General features: G+C 37.3%; 1 protein-coding gene and 1 pseudogene across 1 annotated transcript; one reads left to right on the top strand and one right to left on the bottom strand.

Annotated features, from left to right (window-relative positions):
* The first annotated feature begins 518 nt into the window (after positions 1 to 518).
* Positions 519 to 1,448, top strand: LOC136176028 (olfactory receptor 4C12-like). Its single transcript, XM_065946209.1, has one exon. The coding sequence runs from the start codon at positions 519 to 521 to the stop codon at positions 1,446 to 1,448; it is 930 nt and encodes a 309-aa protein (XP_065802281.1).
* Positions 1,449 to 15,006: 13,558 nt separating this feature from the next.
* Positions 15,007 to 15,956, bottom strand: LOC136175034 (olfactory receptor 4C46-like; annotated as a pseudogene).
* Between the last annotated feature and the right edge of the window lie 1,039 nt (positions 15,957 to 16,995).

Here is a 16,995-nt window from a genome sequence, read left to right as displayed (position 1 = left end):
AGCTGTTGGAGTCAACGAGACCCTCATTCTATGCTCATTTAGAGAACTGATAGCAACAACTTTATGAGCACTTTAAAGCGATCTCCTCAAATATTAATATATTCAGATCATATATTTTGGGGTCCCACAATGTGCCACTATACAACTTCCTATGTTTCTTTTCCCATACATATACCATTCAATTAAAAAATTCATTGTTTCAACCTAAGGCCTCCAAGGGAAAAAAATAACATGTAAGTTATATTTATTTTCCAATTAAAATTAGTAATGTAAGCTCCAGAATTTTGATAGCTATTAAAAAATGTAAAAAAAAATCTAAGAGAGTCAATTAAGAGAAATTTTGGTGCATGGGTTCCTAGATAGTTTGGGGAAAAGAAGGAATCATTTGTGATATTGTCAGAGTACTGTTAAAAGGTAGTATTTTGTAGTAATTCATTCTTTTATATTCCCTTTTTCTTTCTTTCTTTTTTAAAGGTAAAGTGTTCCTTGACAGAGGTTTTATTAACCATGCCACATAGATGGAGCATGAAAGGAATGTGACTGTGTTCATTCTGGTAGGTCTTACACAGGACCCCCAAATGCAAAAGGTAGTGTTTGTGGTGTTCTTGGTCTTGTACATGGTAACCCTCTCAGGCAACCTGCTCGTTGTGGTCACCATCACCACCAGCCAGGCTCTGAACTCCCCCATGTACTTCTTCCTGACCCACCTTTCCTTGATAGACACAATTTACTCTTCTTCTTCGGCTCCTAAGTTGATTGTGGACTCCCTTCATGAGCTCAAAACAATCTCCTTTCATGGGTGTATGGCTCAGGTCTATGCAGAACACGTTTTTGGTGCTGCTGAGATCATCCTGCTGACGGAGATGGCCTATGAGCGCCACGTGGCCATCTGCAGGCCTCTGCACTACACGGCCATCGTGAGCCGCAGGCTGTGCCTCCTCCTACTGGGGGTGGCCTGGACCGGAGGGTTTCTCCACGCAAGCGTTCAGACCCTCTTTACAGCCCGGCTGCCCTTCTGTGGCCCCAGTGTCATAGACCACTTCATGTGTGACTTGTACCCTTTGTTGCAGCTTGTCTGCGTGGACACCCACATCCTTGGTCTCTTTGTTGCTGCCAACAGTGGGTTCATCTGCCTGTTAAACCTCCTTCTCCTGTTGGTCTCCTATGTGGTCATCTTGCGCTCCCTGAGGGCTCACAGTTTGGAGGGGAGACGCAGAGCCCTTTCTACATGTGGCTCTCACATCACGGTGGTTGTGTTGTCTTTTGTGCCCTGTGTGTTTGTGTATCTTCGCCCAGCCACCACTCTGCCCATTGATAAAGCTGTTGCTGTCTTTTACACTATGGTGGCCCCTATGTTAAATCCTTTAATCTATACCCTCAGAAATGCTGAGGTTAAACATGCTATGAAGAAACTCTGGAGAAAGAAAGTGACAGCAGATAGTGATTAAAGAGATTCACTGAGCTTTATAGATAGAAGTAAAACAGATAATCTCATTCAAGCCTCTTGATCTACAGATGAATACATTGACTCTAAAAGGGACTGAATAATAACTGCAGATAGCCCTGAATGACGGAATAGCCTGGCATGCTGCAGTCCATGAGGTTGCAAAGTATTGGACTTAGGGACTGAACAACAACTTAAGCACAGATCTTGTTTAGACTGGAATCCAGGTTTACTTTCTCCCATCCCAGACTCTCCTCATCACAACTTAATGCTTTCTAATCAATGTTTATCTTTTATCTGATTATCTCAAATGTCTTCAGAAGTTACAAGCTACGAACCCAGAATATTGGATTGGTATTCACATTGTCTTATTATGTAACATGGAGATGTTGGTTACCACCAATTATTGAAAATAAAATGTTAAACATATTCTTTTGTTTTGAACTCAATATAAATTCTTTTGTGGAATTTTCTTGTTCATTGAATCTTTGTTGTGCAGTGAAAAGAAATAGTATTTCTTAAATGCTTACAGGGCTGGCACTGTGTTTGTTATTTTACATATGGTATCAGTTGAAGTCCAGCCAGGAGACAGACCACAGTACAGTTTGAATAGAAAGACTTCACATACAATAAATGATTGTATCAGGGTATTAACTACAAAGGGCTTCCTTGGTGGCTGGGTAGTAAAAATTCTCTTCCCAGTGCAGGAGACATGGATTCGACCCCTGGGTTGGGAAGATCCCCTGGAGAAGGAAAGGAAAACCCGCTCCAGTACACTTGCTTGGAAATCTCATTGACAGAGTGGCCTGGTGGACTACAATCCATGGAGTTGCAAGGGAGTCAGATACGACTTAGTGACTAAATGAAAACAGCTATTAATTATAACAGGGTGTAATGAGCTCTCTAAAGAAGGACCTGGGGCTGAGAGATGAATTTACAACCAAGTAACATATTTAGAATGTTGGGATTCTAGTCTTATGGAGAAGGTGTAGTTGTTGCCCATTGAATGGTGGAAAATTTTAACTGGGTTGACTTGGGCAAGAAATAATTCATGATGACTGAAGAGAGGCTGGCAGGCATGAAATGTTTCTGGGGCTGGCGAGATGGAGCCTTTCACTGCAGTGCTGGTTGCCTGAGGCTCATGAACAAGAAACTATGACCTTGAGTGGCAAGCAGAAAAACCCATTTTGGGTGTAGGTGGAGCAAGGTTGGCAGAAAACACAACCCACTCCAGTATTCTTGCCTGGATAATTCCAGGGACAGAGGAGTTTGTGGGCTACAGCCCATGAGGTTGCAAAAAAGTCAGATAACACTGACCAACTGACCGAGTGATCACTGATCTCATTAATCCTTTCAGTAAAGATGCACAATCACTTGCGGGTGGTTATTTTGAACAGATTTATGCATCTTTGTTATTTAAACTTTTAGCTCTGTAACAGAATAAAAAAAATGAAAAGAGAATTTATCAGAATCTGTTGCATGCAGCTGAAGCTGCTCAATGCAACTAAATAGAATGTGAAATTTTTAAAGGTATGAAAACAACTAATGGGAACTAGCATAAAATTTTGGGAATTTGAACAAAATCTGTACTTTAATTAATAATACTGTATCACATGTTAATTTCCTGGTTTTTTTTTTTTTTACAACATAGTATTTCTCAGAATTGGATCAAAAGTTTCAAGCCTCATTAATTTTTTTTAATCACTAAGATAATACACTTTCTAGACTTTCAGTAGTAATAATAGGTGGCAGAATAAATGGAACTATTATCAAAATTTTTAGTGAATTATTCTGTTAGAAATATTTTCTAATTTTCCTTCTTATGGATTCTTAGATGGCTTCCTAGCTGGCTCATCAGTAAATTATCCACCTGCAATGCAGGAGACCCAGGTTCAATCCCTGGGTCAGGAAGATGTCCTGGAGAAGTAAATGGCAACTCATTTCAGTATTTTTGCCTAGGAAATCCCATAAACAGAGAAGCCTGGTGGGGTATAGTCCATGGAGTCACAAAAGACTTGGACACGACTTACAGACTATACAACAACAACAACAACGACTCCTTAGATCCCCCCATCATTTAAAGGTGAACATTCAGTTTCCAGAAACATGAGGTTTTAAAGAAACTTTGATATTAATTTCTCGTGTAAATGCTTTCTTCTCTGCAATCACTCCCTGTGCTTTCTCAGTCTTTTAAGTTTCCTGAGGCTTTCAGTGGTTAAGTCAAAGATCTCCTGGTGAATGTCACATTGCACTTGCAGTTATGTGGGTTCTTGTCAATATCTTTTAATATTGATTTCTAGCATAATTCAACACTGATAAGAGAACAGACTCAGTATGATTTCAATTATTTTATACCATGAAATTCTTGCACCTTGTTTTATGCCTCTGGATATCTTACAATGTCTTCTGGTTTATAGTCTATGGGAACTTGAATAGAATCTGTATTTCACTGTTGTGTGAAAATTGTATAAATCTTTTATTATATTGAATTGGTTAATAGTGCTTTTCAGGTCTACTTTGTCCTTCTACTTTTCTGCCTGTTAATTCTATTATTTTTTGAGAGTTTGATGTTGAAACTTCAAATAAAAATCTAAATTTATCCATTTAAAAATGGTTGTAATATATAGTGGAACTATATGTAATTTTGCTCTGTATTTTCTAAGTCTCTTGTAAATGTGCTATCACACTTTCATAATTAAAAAAAAAAGATAAAGACTAACTCTACCAAATGTTGTTGAGGATGTGAATTAACTGAACTTTTATACATTGCTTTAATGTATACATATAATGAAAATTGATACAGGCTCAAACAACTTTTAACTCTGAATTGTCATGGATCAGTAAACATGTGTGCGTGCTAAGTTGCTTCAGTCATGAATGCTCTTTGCTACCCTATGGGCGGTAGCCCACCAGGCTCTTCTGTCCATTAAATTTTCCAGGCAAGAATGCTGAAGTAAGTCTCCATTTCCTTCTCCAGGGAATTTTTCCTGACCCAAGGATCAAACCCACGTCTCTTACATCTCCTGTGTTGTGGGTGGATTCTTTACCAGTAATGCCACCTGGGAAGAAGTGAAACACTCTTCAAAGTATAAATGAAGGGTCTAGTCTTTTCCCCATCGTCAAAGAGCTTATAGAGTCAGAGTTTGGCACCAGGATAGGGGCAAGGATATCTAGAGAAGGCGAAGCTTTGGAAAGATTTGAAGTAGATAGTATCCAGGGACAAATCCGGAAATGATATCCAAAGTGAATGAAATTTCAACATGGCAGAAAGGCAAAATCATACATAAGTCAACAAGATAGATAACAGACACCAAGCCACACAAGATGCTTCAGAGCAGTGGGAAAAAACTAGAACTTGTAGAATTTTATGGGGCAGAACTCTGTGGTGTTTTCCAACTCATTCTATAATTGTATGGAAATTAATAATAATCCCAGTTGGTACAGGGACAAGGTCAGTGAAACTGGTGTTTTTGGTTATAAACCTTCACATAGATTCCCACTGAGCATGATCAGATGGTCCCAGAGATTAGTTAAGCAGCCTTAATAAATGGTGTCTCTACTCAGCTGACTCAATGGACACGAGTTTGAGCAAACTCCAGGAGGTAGTGGAGGGCGGAGGAGACTGGTGTGCTGCAGTCCATATGATGGCAAAGAGTTGGACACAGCTTAGTGGCTGAACAACAGTAATAACAACAATCACGTTACGCTTTGTTGCTTTGGTTTAAAACACTTCATTGCCTTTGTTAAACATTTTTTCTTTGTAATTCCATTTCTTATTTCACAGGGAAATTTTATTCTCATGAAAAATATAAAAAGCTGTTACTTTATCAGATACATCTCATCTCCCTTTGCATCTAAGCATCCACGTTCCTCAGGCCATCCTGTTTCCATCATCAACTCATTTCTGCATGTTTTTTGTACTTTGTCATATTGCTAATCATTGCCATCAACAGTCAGAGGTAATGTCATTCATGTTCATGATTTTTATGAACGGTTTGGATTTATGAAGATAAAAGTCACAAACACTGGTACTCTAAGTATATACATTATATTATATAATAATTTAATCATAATTTTCTTCTAACATTTTAAAATGAAAATAAATTTTTATATGTGAAGGTACATAAATAAAATATTTATTTTTTCATTAACCTAACTTGGAGGCACACGTTTCTACAAATCCTTATAGTTCTCATAAGAACTATATCTTTGCATTAAGTTTTGAGATTGAAAGTATGAATCCTCCAACTTTATTCTTCACTTTGCAGATTTTTTTTTTTGTTTTTATTATTTGGGATTTCTTGCAATTCCATATGAAACTTCTCTACAATTTCACACAAACTTTAGTATTTGCATTTCCATTTTTGCATAAAATGACTTTTGATAAAGATTGCATTAAATATGCACTCTAGGGGATATTGTTATCTTAATTATATTAAGTCTACAAGGCTATGAATACAGGATACATTTATATTTACCTGTGCTCAGCCGCTTCATTTGTGTCTGACTCTATGCAGCCCCATAGACTGTAGCCCACCAGGCTCCTTTGTCCAAGGGATTCTCCAGGCAAGAATACTGGAGTGGGTTGCCACTTCCTCCTCCAAGGAAATTTCCTGACCCAGGTATCAAACCTGTGTCTCCTGCGTCTCCTGCATTGCAGGCAGATTCTTTACCCACTGAGTCACCCTATGTCTTCTTTAATTTCTTTTAGTGATTTTTTTAGTTTTTAGTGTACAATTCTTCCACCACTTTGGCAAATTTATTCCTAAGTATTTTATTGTTTTTGATGGTACTGTCAACATACTTATTTTCTTAATTTTATTTTTAGACTATTAATTCCTAGTATATCAAAATATAGCTTATTTTGTATTAAAGCTAATAGTTTCTTCATGTGTGTGAGGATCCCTCAGATTTTTTTTTCTACATAAGATCATGTCATTTGTTAGTATAGTTTTACTTCTTCCTTTTCAATTTGTATGCCTTTTATTTCTATTTCTAGTCTAATTTTTCTGACATTAATCTTTAGGAAAATATTAAATAGAAGTGATGAAAGGGACAATGTTCTGATTTTATGAGGTAAGCTTTCAGCTTTTCACCATTAAGTATGAGTCTTAGTTATGGGTCAAACCTTCCAGATATGTCCAGGACTGGAAAAGGTCAGTTTTCATGCCAATCCCGAAGAAAGAGAGTGTCAAAGAATGCTCAGACTACCGTATAGTTGCACTCATCTCATATGCTAGCAAAGTAATGCTCAAAATTCTCCAAGCCAGGCTTCAGCTGTACATGAACCTTGAACTTCCAGATGTTAAAGCTGGATATAGAAAAGGCACAGGAACCAGAGATGAAAATGCCAATATCTGTTGGATCATTGAAAAAGCACGAGAGTTCCAGAAAAACATCTACTTCTGCTTTATGAACTATGCCAAAGCCTTTGACTGTGTGAATCACAACAAACTGTGGAAAATTCTTAAAAAGATGGGAACATTGAACCACCTGACCAGTTTCCTGAGAAATCCGTATGCAGGTCAAGAAGCAACAGTTAGAACTGGACATGAAACAATAGACTGGTTCCAAATAGGAAAAGGAGTACATCAAGGCTGCATATTGTTGCCCCGCTTATTTAATATATATGCAGAGTACATCTTGAGAAACGCTGGGTTGGAGGAAGCACAAGCTGGAATCAAGATTGCCAGGAGAAATACCAATAACCTCAGATATGCAGATGACACCACCCTTACGGCAGAAAGTGAAGAACAACTAAACAGCCTCTTTATGAAAGTGAAAGAGGAGAGTGAAAAAGTTGGCTTAAAGCTCAACGTTCAGAAAACTAAGATCATGGCATCCGGTCCCATCACTTCATGGCAAATAGATGGAGAAACAGTGGAAACAGTGGCTGACTTTATTTTTCTGGGCTCCAAAATCACTACAGATGGTGATTGCAGCCATGAAGTTAAAAGATGTTTACTCCTTGGAAGAAAAGTTATGGCCAACCTAGACAGCATATTAAGAAGCATAGACATTACTTTGCCAACAAAGGTCTGTCTAGTCAAGGCTATGGTTTTTCCAGTAGTCACGTATGGGTGTGAGGGCTGGACGATAAAGAAAGCCGAGCGCCGAAGAATTGATGCTTTTGAACTGTGGTGTTGGAGAAGACTTTTGAGAGTCCCTTGGACTGCAAGGAGAAGATCCAACCAGTCCATCCTAAAAGAGGTCAGTCCTGGGTGTTCATTGGAAGGACTGATGTTGAAGCTGAAACTCCAATACTTTGGCCACCTCATGCGAAGAGCTGATTCATTTGAAAAGACCATAAAGCTGGGGAAGATTGAAGGCGGGAGGTGAAGGGGACAATAGAGGATGAGATGGTTGGATGGCATCACTGACTGGATGGACATGAACTTGAGTAAACTCCAGGAGCTGGTGATGGACAGGGAAGCCTGGCCTGCTGCAGTCCATGGTGTCACAAAGAATCGGACATGACTGAGTGATCGAACCATAACTACATAATCTGTTTATCTCAAATGTCATCAAAAGCAAAAAGGTAAGAATCTAGAATATAAAATTGCTATTAAATTGTCTTATTATGTAACACTGAGATCTTGGTTATTGCTTATTATTGAAAATAGCATGTTTAATATTTATTTATTTTGGACTCAATATAGATTCTTTTTATTTTATTTTATTTTATTAGGTGGAGGCCAATTACTTCACAACATTTCAGTGGGTTTTGTCATACATTGACACGAATCAGCCAAAGAGTTACACGTATTCCCCATCCCGATCCCCCCTCCCACCTCCCTCTCGACTCGACTCCTCTGGGTCCTCCCAGTGCACCAGGCCCGAGCACTCATCTCATGCATCTCACCTGGGCTAGTGATCTGTTTCACCATAGATAATATACATGCTGTTCTTTTGAAACATCCCACCCTCACCTTCTCCCAAAGAGTTCAAAAGTCTGTTCTGTACTTCTGTGTTTCTTTTTCTGTTTTGCATATAGGGTTATCATTACCATCTTTCTAAATTCCGTATATATGTGTTAGTATGCTGTAATGTTCTTTATCTTTCTGGCTTACTTCACTCTGTATAATGGGCTCCAGTTTCATGCATCTCGTTAGAACTGATTCAAATGAATTCTTTTTAATGGCTGAGTAATATTCCATGGTGTATATGTACCACAGCTTCCTTATCCATTCATCTGCGGATGGGCATCTAGGCTGCTTCCATGTCCTGGCTATTATAAACAGTGCTGCGATGAACATTGGGGTGCACGTGTCTCTTTCAGATCTGGTTTCCTCGGTGTGTATGCCCAGAAGTGGTATTGCTGGGTCATATGGCAGTTCTATTTCCAGTTTTTTTAAGAAATCTCCACACTGTTTTCCATAGTGGCTGTACTAGCTTGCATTCCCACCAACAGTGTAAGAGGGTTCCCTTTTCTCCACACCCTCTCCAGCATTTATTGCTTGTAGACTTTTGGATAGCAGCCATCCTGACTGGCGTGTAATGGTACCTCATTGTGGTTTTGATTTGCATTTCTCTGATAATGAGTGATGTTGAGCATCTTTTCATGTGTTTGTTAGCCATCTGTATGTCTTCTTTGGAGAAATGTCTGTTTAGTTCTTTGGCCCATTTTTTGATTGGGTCATTTATTTTTCTGGAATTGAGCTTCAGGAGTTGGTTGTATATTTTTGAGATTAATCCTTTGTCTGTTTCCTCATTTGCTATTATTTTCTCCCAGTCTGAGGGCTGTCTTTTCATCTTACTTATAGTTTCCTTTGTAGTGCAGAAGCTTTTAAGTTTCATTATGTCCCATTTGTTTATTTTTGCTTTTATTTCCAATATTCTGGGAGGTGGGTCATAGAGGACCCTGCTGAGATTTATGTCGGAGAGTGTTTTGCCTATGTTCTCCTCTAGGAGTTTTATAGTTTCTGGTCTTACATTTAGATCTTTAATCCATTTTGAGTTTATTTTTGTGTATGGTGTTAGAAAGTGTTCTAGTTTCATTCTTTTACAAGTGGTTCACCAGTTTTCCCAGCACCACTTGTTAAAGAGATTGTCTTTTTTCCATTGTATATCCTTGCCTCCTTTGTCAAAGATAAGGTGTCTATAGGTTCGTGGATTTATCTCTGAGCTTTCTATTCTGTTCCATTGATCTATATTTCTGTCTTTGTGCCAGTACTATACTGTCTTGATGACTGTGGCTTTGTAGTAGAGTCTGAAGTCAGGCAGGTTGATTCCTCCAGTTCCATTCTTCTTTCTCAAGATTACTTTGGCTATTCGTGGTTTTCTGTATTTCCATACAAATTGTGAAATTATTTGTTCTAGTTCTGTGACAAATACCATTGGTAGCTTGATAGGGATTGCATTGAACCTATAGATTGCTTTGGGTAGAATAGCCATTTTGACAATATTGATTCTTCCAATCCATGAACACGGTATGTTTCTCCATCTGCTTGTGTCCTCTTTGATTTCTTTCATCAGTGTTTTATAGTTTTCTATGTATAGGTCTTTTATTTCTTTAGGTAGATGTACTCCTAAGTATTTTATTCTTTTTGTTGCAATGGTGAATGGTATTGTTTCCTTAATTTCTCTTTCTGTTTTTTCATTGTTAGTATATAGGAATGCAAGGGACTTCTGTGTGTTAATTTTATATCCTGCAACTTTGCTATATTCATTGATTAGCTCTAGTAATTTTCTGGAAGAGTCTTTAGGGTTATCTATGTAGAGGATCATGTCATCTACAAACAGCGAGAGTTTCACTTCTTCTTTTCCTATCTGGATTCCTTTTATGTCTTTTTCTGCTCTGATTGCTGTGGCCAAAACTTCCAATACTATGTTAAATAGCAGTGGTGAGAGTGGGCAACCTTGTCTTGTTCCTGATTTCAGAGGAAATGCTTTCAATTTTTCACCATAGAGGGTGATGCTTGCTGTGGGTTTGTCATATAGAGCTTTTATTATGTTGAGGTATGTTCCTTCTATTCCTGCTTTCTGGAGAGTTTTAATCATAAATGAATGTTGAATTTTGTCAAAGGCTTTCTCTGCATCTATTGAGATAATCATATGGTTTTTATCTCCCAATTTGTTAATGTGGTGTATTACATTGATTGATTTGCAGATATTAAAGAATCCTTGCATTCCTGGGATAAAGCCCACTTGATCATGGTGTATGATTTTTTAAATATGTTGTTGAATTCTGTTTGCTAGAATTTTGTTAAGGATTTTTGCGTCTATGTTCATCAGTGATATTGGCCTGTAGTTTTCTTTTTTTGTGGCATCTTTGTCTGGTTTTGGAATTAGGGTGATGGTGGCCTCATAGAATGAGTTTGGAAGTTTACCTTCATCTGCAATTTTCTGGAAGAGTTTGAGTAAGATAGGTGTTAGCTCTTCTCTAAATTTTTGTTAGAATTCAGCTGTGAAGCCATCTGGTCCTGGGCTTTTGTTTGCTGGAAGATTTTTGATTACAGTTTTGATTTCCTTGCTTGTGATCATTCTGTTAAGATCTTCTATTTCTTCCTGGTTCAGTTTTGGAAAGTTATACTTTTCTAAGAATTTGTCCATTTCATCCAAGTTGTCCATTTTATTGGCATAGAGCTGCTGGTAGTAGTCTCTTATGACCCTTTGTATTTCAGAGTTGTCTGTTGTGATCTCTCCGTTTTCATTTCTAATTTTGTTAGTTTGGTTCTTCTCTCTTTGTTTCTCAATGATTCTTGCTAATGGTTTGTCAGTTTTGTTTATTTTTTTCAAAAAGCCAGCTTTTAGCTTTGTTGATTTTTGCTATGGTCTCTTTAGTTTCTTTTGCATTTATTTCTGCCCTAATTTTTAAGATTTCTTTCCTTCTGCTAACCCTGGGGTTCTTCATTTCTTCCTTCTCTAATTGTTTTAAGTGTAGAGTTAGGTTATTTACTTGGCTTTTTTCTTGTTTCTTGATGTGCGCCTGTAATGCTATGAACCTTCCCCTTAGCACTGCTTTTACAGCGTCCCATAGGTTTTGGGTTGTTGTGTTTTCATTTTCATTCATTTCTATACATATTTTGATTTCTTTTTTAATTTCTTCTATGATTTGTTGGTTATTCAGCAGCGTGTTATTTAGCCTCCATATGTTTGAATTTTTAACAATTTTTTTTCCTGTAATTGAGATCTAATCTTACTGCACTGTGGTCAGAAAAGATGACTGGAATGATTTCAATTTTTTTTGAATTTTCCTAGACCATATTTATGGCCCAGGATGTGATCTATTCTGGAGAAGGTTCCGTGTGCACTTGAGAAAAATGTGAATTGGTTGTTTTGGGGTGAAATGTCCTATAGATATCAATTAGGTCTAGCTGGTCCATTGTGTCACTTAAGGTTTGTGTTTCCTTGTTAATTTTCTGTTTAGTTGATCTATCCATAGTTGTGAGTGGGGTATTAAAGTCTCCCACTATTATTGTGTTAGAGATGTGTCTTTGAACACTTCTCCTGATCAAGCTTAACATCATGCCAGGTCAAGGACAGCAAGAAATGCTTACAGGATCCATTTTCATTAATATGGAGTGGGCAATAATGGGTTTATGTGTAGCTCAGAGGCAATTAATTGATAACTGGCGTAAGAGATTTATCCTTAATTCTTTGAACCCATTTTCTATACATTGATGCTCAAATATATGGTATAATATGACCAAGCCTTAAGTTAAAGTCAGAACTGAGATATATACTGAGATATGACTCTTTATCCTACATACTTTTTGCTTATTATACAGCTTTAAGTAAGACTTCCCTTTTTTGTCAGTAATTTTTTTATTGTAAAACCTAAAAATAAGCAAGCATCTAATTTGTTGGAATATTATGTATAACTAAATTTTTATAATTTCATATAATTTCACTATTAGTTATGCTCTGGTACCTCATTAATCCTTCACTGAACACAGGCAGAGATGAACAATCACTTGGAGGTGGTATAGTAGAATGGATTTAAGCATCTTTGCTATTTCAATTTTTAACTCTGAATTTTCATGGCTCAGTAAGTATGCTGTTGCGTTGTTGTTTAGTCCCTCATTCGCGTCTGACTCTTCTGTGACCCTGTGAACTGCAGCCCTCCAGTCTCCTCTGTCCATGGGATTTCCCAGGCAAGAATACTGGAGTGGGTTGCCACACCCTCCTCCTGGGGATTCTTCCCAACCCAAGGATGGAACCCACTCAGATTCTTTACCACTGAGCCATGCGGAAAACCCTTCTATTTACCTAGGTCTTCTTTAACTTCTTTTAGTGATGTTTTCAGTTTTTAGTGTACAATTTATCCACCACTTTGGTAAAATTTCTTCATAAGCATTTTATTCTTTCTGATAGTTCTGCCTACATAACTATTTTAATTTTTTTTAAATTGTTAATTCTTAGTATATTGAAATATAGCTAGTTTTGTATTGATTCTAACAGTTTTCTTGTGTGTGTGGGTTATTTAAATTTTTTTCTACATAAGATAATGTCATTCATTAGTATAGCTTTACTTCTTCCTTTCCACTTTGTATACCTTTTATTTCTATTTCTAGTCTAATTTTTCTGACATTACTTTTTAGGAAAATATTAAATAGAAGTGATGAAAGTGAACATGTTCTGATTTTATGAGGTGGGCATTCAAACTTCCACCGTTAAGTATGTCTTCATCATAGGAGAATCCTCGGCATATATTTGTTGCTGACATAGAGCATGTCAGCCTTCAGGAGCACTTTGTCCCAGGTCTTACTGTAAACTGTCACCTATCTGGTCATGTAATTGTTTTCAAAAGGCCATTTCACAATGTTATTCATCAAGTTTCTATTAAGTTCTTTTGTCTATAATTTGCAAATATTTCTTTGACTCTCTCTCTTCATGTTAGATAGGTTTCCCTGGATCCAGATCCTGAGATGGGATTTTATGGAAGGAGAAGGGATTTAATGAAGCTATTGTGGTAGGAGAAGAAAGGATGTAGTCTAAACTGGGTTCTGAATTCAGCCTGTAGTCACAAGAGCTCTCGAGTTTAATTTTATGGATCCTACACTCTGAGAAGGCAGGACCTAAATCTGTTTTTATTAGTCACTGAAGACCCAACAAATGTCCATGTGCCTGATTCATTATTTGAGCTCAAAAATATTTACTGATAAATGAATGAAGGACAGGGGAATAATGGAAAACATTTATTATGAAATTGCTTTGTATGTAGATATAGTCACACATTAAAAAAAAGTTTTTAATAATGAAATGTTGCCAAAAGGTAAAGATTAACAGAGAATTATAATATGAATAGCTCACATATATATAAGATAATGAAATCTTGCTGAGACAGGAAAAACATCAAGGTAAATTATTTGCTTATATTGCTGATAATTTCAGTTTTCCTTTCTTTCTTTCTCTCAAAAGAAAGAGTAAAAGAAATTGTGATTTCCCTAAACAGTTCACCTAGAATTCTCAGAATCTGAATTAAATAAAGTTAAATAAAAGGTAGGAAAAAATTCTCTCAAATACAGTGCCTTTTTTTCCTCTTTATTTTTTTTCAGATTTTATTTTGCTTTCACCTTTTATTTATTCATTCAATGTTTATTACTAAACAGAAATTGTGCTACTCTGAAGAAACTATCATAATATACCAGGCAAGTTCTTTATGGAATATGACTCATATTTAATAGATAGAAATTCCTATCTGACATCAAGAGTTTCTTTTATTTGAGTCATCACACTTACGGATGGTTTTTCAACCTAGGATGGTGACATGAACAATTGTAAGTGCTATGAAACCTACTAGGAAATTTAAAAAAAATCATGCAACCTCGATTCAACTATTATAAATGTTCAACGGACAATTTTATTATTAAATATATTTATGTTTAATTGGAGGATAATTGTTCTAATGTGTTCATCAAAACCCAGTATTGTGTTGGGTTTTATAACAATAAAATAGTTACATGTTACAGCCAACAAATCACCATCAACTATAATATATAAAGTGAACAGTTGGCAATGAAAGTTATTGGATTTTTAGTTACAGTAACGAAATGAAATGCACTAAACACAGTTTGTCCAGCACAGTCTCTGTCTCAGTAAAAGGTAGTTAGTACTTATCTCCCCTTTCTATCGGTTCTTGGCTATCTATGAAGGCAGCTAGGATTCTAGTCAGGGAAATGGGTCTGATTCTGATTACTGACTCTTTGGTATATGTGCTTTGATACCATCCCTTTTCCTTCAATTTCACCACTCGTAAAATTGGAATAATAGCAGCATTATAGCAATCTCTTTGTGTTGTTAGAGAGATTACTGGTAAATACTAATCTACTTAGTACTTATTTCATTTTATTAGATGAAAAATCTATGAATCCACATTCAAGGTTGAAACTAGTAAAAATAAACCTCAATTTGGTAGAATTTTCTAAAGATGGAAAGAGTGGTTTTGATACATGTTTTTCTCTTTTTCTGGGAACTTATTTCTGCTCCCCTCAGTGCAGAATGTATAATTTGCAGTGAATAATTTACTTCTTTATTCTTTACATACTCCTTGTTGAGATCATCCAAAATACACTTTGACCTTTGTATCAGACGAATTAATGTTTGGCTCTAAAGCACATTTATAAGACACCTGAAGTAACTTTCGTACTACACAATTTCCTCATGGCATTTTCCATCTGGGCATTTCTCAAGGTATAGATTAAGGGATTTAACATGGGAGTTATCACAGTATAAAATACAGCAACTGCTTTATCAATAGGTAAGGTAGCTGCAGGCCTCATGTACACAAATATGCAGGGCACAAAGTATAAAATGACCACTGTGATGTGGGAGATGCAGGTGGAGAGGGCTTTTCGTCTTGCTTCCAAGCTGTAGGCCCTTAGGGAACACAAGATGACCACATAGGAGACCAGCAGGAGAAGGAAGTTTAACAGACAGATGAAGCCACTGTTGGCAGCAATGAAGAGCCCAAGAGTGTGGGTATCAGTACAGGCAAGACTGAGCAAAGGGTTCAGGTCACACATAAAGTGGTCTACGACGTTGGGGCCACAGAAGGGTAAGCGGAAGATGAAGAGGATCTGTATGGTTGCGTGAAGAATCCTCCCACCCATGACACTCCCACTAGCAGCCCACACACCTGCCAGTTCATGATGCTTGTATAGTGCAGGGGCTTGCAGATGGCCACATAGCGGTCATAGGCCATCACAGTGAGCAGGATGACTTCAGCACCTCCAAAGAAATGTTCCCCAAAGATTTGGGTCATACATCCATTAAATAAGATGGTTTTCTTCTCATGGAGTGAATCTACAATCATCTTAGGGGCACACACAGAGGAGTAGCAGGCATCAATAAAGGAGAGATAGGCCAGGAAAAAGTACATGGGGGACCGCAAAGATGGGCTTGCAGTGATGGTGACCATGATAAGCACATTTCCTACCCCAGTGGTGATGTAGATGACAAAGAACACAGCAAATACAATTTTCTGCATCTTTGGATTCTCTGTGAGTCCCAGTAGAACAAACTCTGTCACATTGTTCCTGTTCTCCATGTGTTTCATGAAATGGTTCATTCCTGACCCAAAAGTGAGAGAGTTAATTCTTAGGTAGGTTGATAAGGAGTCTGGGGCCCTCAGAGAGAAAGGGTCCAAAGCCCTGGAGGTGGAGAAAGATATAAACATCTTTTTCTACATTGCTTTGTCTTAGTCACATAAAATGTTCTTTCTTAAACTGAGCTTTAGTGACAATAATCTTTAAAATTAACGTGAGGGTGGGATGTTTTGAAAGAACAGCATGTATATTATCTATGGTGAAACAGACCACCAGCCCAGGTGGGATTCATGAGTCAAGTGCTCGGGCCTGGTGCACTGGGAGGACCCTGAGGAGTCGGGTGGAGAGGGAGGTGGGAGGGGGGATCGGGATGGGGAGTACGTGTAACTATATGGCTGATTCGTGTCAATGTATGACAAAACCCACTGAAATGTTGTGAAGTGATTGGCCTCCAACTAATAAAATAATATTTAAAAAAAAAAATTAACTTTCTTTAAGCCCATGTTTTTTTTCTTAAACTGAGTTTTAAAGTGAACTTTCTTTAAGCCAAGAACTAATGATTACACAACAAGACAACTCGTCTTGCTCAAGGGTAGGTTTTTCATTAAGCTCCCTACTAATGATTATGTAACAACAATGGATCTTCCCAAGGACATGTTTCTCCTTAAGGGAACCTTCTACCTAGTCTTGTGAAGACCTATGTTGTGGGAGTGGGTCTGGTAAGACCTTTCTATTGTCAGGTCTAATCTTTTGAATTTAAGATGTATGTTTTGGGAGTGGGTCTGGTAAAAGTTTATAAGGCCTTGATAAGACTTGCTAAGAGGCCCCCTTCTGATGTCTATGTTAGAAGCTTTTCTCTGTCCTTTTCATTGTAATAAAACTTCTGCCACACAAAGGCTCTGAGTGATCAAGCCTGGTCCCTGATTCTGAAGCTAAATCCTCTTCTTTGGAGATCACAAATCCATCATTCACTGTCCAAAGCTATCAAAAGAAAACATAATTTTAATTTATGCATTCTTAAACTTATTAAACTTCTTCATTCTAATAATTAATAAATACCCA

Source organism: Muntiacus reevesi, chromosome 9 (assembly GCF_963930625.1).
Source record: "Muntiacus reevesi chromosome 9, mMunRee1.1, whole genome shotgun sequence".
NCBI classification, from domain to species: Eukaryota; Metazoa; Chordata; class Mammalia; order Artiodactyla; family Cervidae; genus Muntiacus; species Muntiacus reevesi.
The sequence above is the reverse complement of the archived record's forward strand: the minus strand, read 5'-3'. Positions and strand labels throughout refer to the sequence as shown.